The sequence below is a fragment of the Medicago truncatula genome, chromosome 2 (genome assembly GCF_003473485.1).
Source record: "Medicago truncatula cultivar Jemalong A17 chromosome 2, MtrunA17r5.0-ANR, whole genome shotgun sequence".
NCBI classification, from domain to species: domain Eukaryota; kingdom Viridiplantae; phylum Streptophyta; class Magnoliopsida; order Fabales; family Fabaceae; genus Medicago; species Medicago truncatula.
This window is the reverse complement of record NC_053043.1, coordinates 35,937,842-35,945,299: the sequence shown is the minus strand read 5'-3', so window position 1 is coordinate 35,945,299 and position 7,458 is coordinate 35,937,842. Positions and strand designations below refer to the sequence as shown.

The window sequence follows — 7,458 nt, the reverse complement described above, 5'->3', positions numbered from 1 at the left end:
ATGTAGGTTAAGTCGTAAACTCTTGTTAGTTGATATGACATATTTCTAAGATAAAAAATGACAATTTTGATAAACTTTTTTAATGTCTTATTTTTCAACCTAGATAAAAGATGACAATTTTGATAAACTTTTTTAATGTCATATTTTTCAACCTAAGATTTAAGTTTTTCCCAAAATCATCATTAGTTTCTTCTTTTCTCTGTACCTTTCTCACTATACCCCACCAATTTTGTGTATAAATAGCCAAGAAACCCAACCGTTTTTCTCAAGCATCATTTCCTCAAACCTCATTAAACTCTTCTTTCATTCATTGACTCATCAAAACCTCTTTTCTTCTTCTTCATCACCTCTTTCACCTTCTTTATTTCTCTTACTTCACTTTATCCACAACCTTAAATGGTGCTATTATCCAAACCATCATCAGAACAATACACCTATGTTAGGAACAACATGCAAGCAACTACATTTTCCTCATCAATTCCTCTTGTTGACCTATCAAAACCAGATGCAAAGAGCCTCATAGTAAAAGCTTGTGAAGATTTTGGATTCTTCAAAGTCATAAACCATGGAATCCCTATGGAAGCTATATCCCAATTGGAATCTGAGGCCTTCAAATTTTTCTCTCTCCCTCTAACAGAGAAAGAAAAAGCTGGTCCTGCAAATCCATTTGGGTATGGTAACAAAAGGATTGGACCCAATGGTGATGTTGGTTGGGTTGAATACCTTCTTCTCAATACCAATCAAGAACATAATTTCTCTCTTCATGGCAAAGACATAGACAAATTTAGGTAAATAATATCATCAAATCAATCTAATTTCTAATCTCTTGGAAGGAAAAAAAAAACTTCTGTAATTTTTCGTTTTATCCCTCTAAAAACCCTGATAATCTGAAGTTCGGATCAGAGACAAGTTTTATCTTAACACTTCGATTTCAGGAAAATGGACTCTGATAATACGAAATTCAACTATCAGATAATTAAAATACTATTAAAAAATGTTTATTAATTATTGTATTTTTTTATGTGGCTATTATTTTTAGGTGTTTGTTGAATGATTATAAGTGTGCTATGAGGAATATGGCATGTGAGATACTTGATTTGATGGCAGAAGGGTTAAAGATTCAACCAAAGAATGTGTTTAGCAAGCTTGTGATGGATAAACAGAGTGACTCTGCTTTTAGGGTTAATCATTACCCTGCTTGTCCTGAATTAGCTATAAATGGTGAAAATTTGATTGGGTTTGGAGAACACACAGACCCTCAAATTATATCACTTTTGAGGTCAAATAATACTTCAGGATTTCAAATTTCTCTTAGAGATGGAAGTTGGATTTCAGTCCCACCTGATCATAGATCCTTCTTCATCAATGTTGGTGATTCTCTTCAGGTATGTACAACATAAATTAATCATGATAGTTTGCATATATATAAAGAAAAAAGTTATGTATTCTTATTTTTTTTGATGAATATTAACTTGTGCCTTCAAAGACACATGTTAAAGAACTCATTATAAAAATAAATGTATTAAAAGTCGTGCAGTCAATTTCTCAAAAGTTAAATTATAATATTTTTCAATGCAAAATTGCTTATTTTAAATTTCTTAACATGTACCCTTAGAACACAAGTTAACATGATCACTTTTCTCATATGTGACATGTAAAAGAATTAATTTGCATGTGGATAAGATTTTCATTTTGTTATTTGCTTTTTGAAAAATGTGTTGAAAATTGATAACTTTGGTTGACTTGTTAATTATTCCAATCCATATGCACCTGGTCATTCAAATCTCTCACTCCTCCTTTCTAAAACATCATGAAATTCTCAAAAAAATAAAAAAATAAAATACTATTGCAAAAAGTTTTGCATTCATATGTTGTGTCAGCATGACCTTTTAATCACCTTTTCATAATTTTACATGTAGAATAATAAAAAATTGTACAAAAAAAAAAAAAAGAATAAAAAAACAAATCAGTAAATGGCTTTAGGAAAATTGTAAAAAATAAAACACTAAATAAAAATATTGAAGTGAAAATAATGTATTTAATTTCTTAAAAATTTTAAAATTAGTTTTTCAACACAAACTTTTATTTTTATTCTTTAGCAAGAGTCACATGGACATAAAAAGTTAGGTAGTGTATTAAATTGTCTATTTTTGGGTAGTGTATTAAATTTGTCTATTTTTGGGTATATATTATAAAAATGTGCTTCAATTCATGTAAAAAAGGGATAAATTAATTAGGGGTATTAATAATAATTTGATAAGAAAAAACTTTTTAAGAATTTTTTTAAGTGAGGTTTATTTTAGAGATAGAGGTAGTAATATTAATTAATTAATTATGTATTCAAAGGGATTATCCTTCAAAGAAAAATGTATTCAAAGGGATTTGTCTCATGATTTTAATGTGATTATATTTAGTACTTGACTAGACTAGTAATCTAACTTGGTTTTCTTGTCTTGTTCACTTTTTCTCTCTTGGTTTGGTCGGTGCTTTAACATAGGTTATGACTAATGGGAGGTTCAAAAGTGTGAGACATAGAGTTTTGGCAAATGGTATCAATCCAAGGCTCTCAATGATTTACTTTGGTGGACCACCTTTGAGTGAGAAAATAGCACCATTGCCTTCACTCATGAAAGGAAATGAAAGCTTGTACAAAGAATTTACATGGTTTGAGTACAAGAATTCTACTTATGGAACAAGATTGGCTGACAATAGGCTGGGAAATTATGAAAGGATTGCTGCCTCCTAATACAAGAGGGTTGTAGTGTGTGGTTTCACTTGTCAATACAAATAAGGGGATACAATACATACACTATAATTATCATAAAGGGTTTTTTTTTTTTTTTTTTTTTTTTTGAAGTCTTTTTCTTTGTGCTACTTTAAGGTTACAATTATAAGTCATAATGTGTCATAGATATGATAGTGTTTATTCCCCTTTTGCTTCAATACTCATGTATGCACTTTTATAAGGAAATGGAATCTGTTTGTGTTAACTATTTGCCATGTGTTTGATATGGGTTTTTCTCTTCTTAGTGTGGGACTATGATTAACAATGTACTACTATAATGTAGCTAATTTTCTAATGAAATCCTTTTATATCTTATTTATCTTATGAGGCACTTGAATTTTTTCAATACACTTCTTCGCACTTAACACAAATCTTGATTCTTTCATATTTCATGTTTGAATCTAACATGAAGGTGCTATATTTATGATCTTGTCGTTAAATTAAAAAAATAAGATCAAATTGTGCATAAATAATCATGTTTGATGACATAAGTATTTTTGGACGTATCACCTCATTGTTAAATGATCCATAAACATTTTTTAATAAAATTGGCAGAAAAAATGGGCGATGATATAAATATTCTATGACTTAAAAAACCAGTTTACAACAAAAGGATCGAGGAATATATAAAAACTTTTTATAGATATCTAACTTAAAGAATCACATAAGACATCTGACCTAAATTTTAATGGTGAGATCAACATAAACGCACGTCTAAAATTGAAATATGAAAAAATATAAACCACGTCATGCCTTACTAGATTTGATGTGGACATAATTTTGGTAGGTGGATCTTGATGAATAGACCGTAAAATCATCTTACGTTTTTATATCAAGTCTAACTCATTTTTATAAATTGGTTTATAATGCGCGAAATGCCACTGTATTAGATTTTTATAATGTGCATGACTAATCCTTAATTATACGTTGTTCTGCATAATTTCATCATGCTTTTTTCAAATCAAATTCACAAATGGGAGAGTTGATTGAAAATAAATTGTCACCATTAATCTATTGGTCTACCAACCACACACGTAGACTTTTTTGTTCATTGATGACCGGCCATGAATTGCAATGAATCATAAGTTTATATTCCATGTAGTTAGTATGATTTTTTGCATGATGGGATGGTATACAAAATTTGTGAAGAAAATATGCTACAACCTACCAACACTTGAGCTAGGAAATATCCCAAAACTCCAACACATTAATATATATAGTACTAAAAATTACAGAGTGGACATAGTAGCACATGTTATTGATCAGAAATCTTGTGGGCTCATTTGCTATAGGGACCATCCTTTGATCTTTGAAAGGAATATCAAAACCGTGGGCATTGTTGTAGCACTACTAGGCCCAAAACAAACCGCGTATGAAGAGAGAGAGACTTAACACAACCGTTCCAAGAGTGATGACATGTTCAATTTCTTCAACACATTTGGTTGGAGTGAAGAGATGGAGGGTTGTGGTGAGCAATGATTGGATTTATAGGACCTCAATCCAAGTTCTTGGAAAAACCAACCTCTCAATGATAAGACGCTATCAGCCTAATGTGTGAGTTGTTGTGTCCACTGCTTCCTCTTTCAATAACTTTCAATAAAAGTGAAATATGATACTATTTTTTATTGTTTTGTAGGCCTATGGCGGTACCACGGTTTTTAGATGGATATGCTGTGTACAAGTGTGTGTTATATGTCCCACATCAGATAGAAAAGTGGAGGTTGAACACTTTATAATTGGGAGGACCCATAAACCCATTGCCTTAAGGTTTTGGATAAGAGTGTGGCGTCTATCCCACTTGTGCGGTTGCTTTGGCCTGGATGTGGGCGGTCCCCCTCGTGACCCAACAGTGGTATCAGAACTGTGGTTTGACGAAGGGTTCGACCGACTCCTTTTGTCGAAAGTCCTCCTGACCAAGGTTGTTCAGGTGGCGGGTTCCGTTGTGTGTGGAGACAACGGCGGTACCGTGGTTTGACGAAGGGTTAGACCGACTCCTTGTGTCGAAAGTCCTCCTAACCAAGGTTGTTCAGGCGGCGGGTTCCGTTGTGTGCGGAGACAATGACAGTACAAGTATAAGTGTGTGCGGATGAAAGAGCTTCCGCTTGAGGGGTGACTATGATGAAATAATTGATGGACTCACACTTGAGGGGGAGATTGTTGTGTGCAAGGGTGTGTTACATGTCCCACATCAGATAGAAAAGTGGAGGTTGAACATTTTATAAGTGGGAGGACTCATAAACTCATTGCCTTAAGGTTTTGAGTAAGAGTGTGACGTCTCTCTCACTTGTGTGGTTGCTCTGGTCTGGATGTAGGCGGTCCTCCTGGCTCCCCTCGTAACCCAACAAGAGAAGTGTCACATATGATCTATGATAAATTGATGCGTAAAAATTATATGAAACTCTAACAACATTGAATGTTACTCTCGAGAAATATATATAAATTGTTCGAATTACTCGTCATCACAATTAAGACAATAATTTGTCGATGTATACTCAACAAAAGAATCAAATATTAATACTCAAAACTCAACTTATATTCGTTTTCTATTTTTTTTTTCTTTCAAATCAACACTAATGAGGTCACTATTTCAAGTTTTCAACCATAAAAACGTGGAGTTCCCAAGACTTCTACTTAAAAGTGACAATGTCAATTATTGTTTTAAGTAATTTTCAAACATTGGTCCTTTTAATACTACATAGAACACTTCCTAACCCTAATCATCACCAACATATTAGCATGTTTGTTTTTCATGCAGACACAAGACCGACTCAGGGATAATGCTACTAAAGTCTTCGCTTTACGTCAACCAATAAAAAGAATTTGCTTAATTTTATAAACAAAAATGCATCATATACAAATAAGAATAGCTTGCGATTAAAATTTTGTTTAGACCTCACCCACTATTAAAAATTAGGAAAATGCTAGCAAGGGTCCTTAATGCATTGTATAAGCATTCAAAAGTAGTACTAATTTTTATATGAAAAATTGTGTAGTTATGATTCGTACATGTATTTGACTTGTATATTCAAGAGAAAATATTAGTGTGTGCTTTGAGAGTGTAATCGGATGAGAAAATTGGAGGTGCTAGAGAAATTAGGATTAAGAAAATGTAAATGTTTGAATTGAATTCTCTTCGTCTATAATTTTTTTGTTGGTGGGATATACTAATTAAATTTCTAGATGCCTAAACTTTGTTGGACAATTTGTATAAATTTTAAAAGGTTTTGGGGGTAAAAGTATAAATAAATAAATAATGTATGGTGATATATAATGAGAATTGTAAATGTTTTGGATTGAATTTGAATTTTCAAAAAGTTGGGGAACAAAAATAAAAATTATGAAAATAAATGGATTAAGTTGCGAAATTTGAAATTCCAAGCACGAAACTACAAATTTATATAAAAAAAAATCATAGGAACCAATGTGAAAATTTGAAAATACATGAGGCATACAATGTGTAATTTTTAAAATTTGTAGAAACAATCAGCATGATTTGGAAAAAATTATAAGGATCCATCTAAGATTCATATTTTAGAATTATCAAGTTGTTAGTAGTTATAATTATGATTATGTGATCTTTTGATGTGACATCTAAGTGTTGTTAATTCCTTGACTCCGGTTCTCCTGAACTTAGTTCAGTTGGTATGAACAATACATAATATATGCAAGGTCTAAGGTTCAAACCTCGACCACCACAAAAAAAATCCTTGACTCCGAAATTAAACATGACATGGCTCTGAACTTTGTAATGTAAATTGTGTATATATGTGACAATCTACCTAAAATTTTAATTTTAGACAACTCTTTAAGAATTTTACAATAAGACAATCTACCTTTATAGGTTTAAAGACCATTTGTGATATCCTTACACTAAGACAATATGTTGCTTGTGATTCTATCTAAAAATAATCTTTATGATCTCATAGAGTTCAATCTGATCTCACGTAGATAATGGATTGGAACTAGAAAGACTCTTAAATGATTTATACTAAATATAGTGTAATCTTGAGTGTATTTGAGATTTCTTCCGATGTAAGAAATGTGATTCCAAAGTTAAGATTGAATATGATCTCAAGATTCTTGCAATATGTTATTTTTGTAAGTAATTGTTGTACAGGAGATTGAAATTTTGGCCATTCTTAACTTGACATGAGATTGCATTTGAACTCTTGGTTTCTTGGGCATTCTTGTCTTGAAATTGCTGTGTTGTTGAGATGCTTCAAATCTCAAAATAACTTTTAGTGACATATTTTGTTTGTTATTTTAGATGACAATTTTTAAAAAAAAATCACAATTTAATAAAAATAAACTACCAGATATTTTCAAAAACATAAGATTTGTATTGATATTCATATGGAAAGTTTTATTTTTTAAAAAATCTTATATGAATATTCATGACAGATTGCATCTATTACTAGAAGACTTTTTTTTTAAGAGAAATGATATTTGTACAATTAGTTTATGACAACTTTTGAACAACTTTTTTTCTCATACTCACATGATGTTATCCTCTCTCTTCTTTTTTCTCTCTCCATTGTTTTTAACCAATAAGAAGAGAGAGAAACAAAGTTGTCACCAAAGTTGTCATGAAATAGATGGACAAATATCATGGCTCTTTTTTTAATTCACAAAATTTAATATGAAACGGTATGAATATTCATTTCAAATTTTTT

The 7,458-nt window shown here is 31.3% G+C and overlaps 1 protein-coding gene across 1 annotated transcript; it reads left to right on the top strand.

Annotated features, from left to right (window-relative positions):
• The first annotated feature begins 254 nt into the window (after positions 1-254).
• LOC25487088 (gibberellin 2-beta-dioxygenase 1) lies at positions 255-2,993 on the top strand. Its single transcript, XM_013608940.3, has 3 exons — positions 255-788; positions 1,040-1,385; positions 2,498-2,993. The coding sequence occupies exons 1-3, from the start codon at positions 397-399 to the stop codon at positions 2,744-2,746; spliced, it is 987 nt and encodes a 328-aa protein (XP_013464394.1). The 5' UTR covers positions 255-396; the 3' UTR covers positions 2,747-2,993.
• Positions 2,994-7,458: the final 4,465 nt, after the last annotated feature.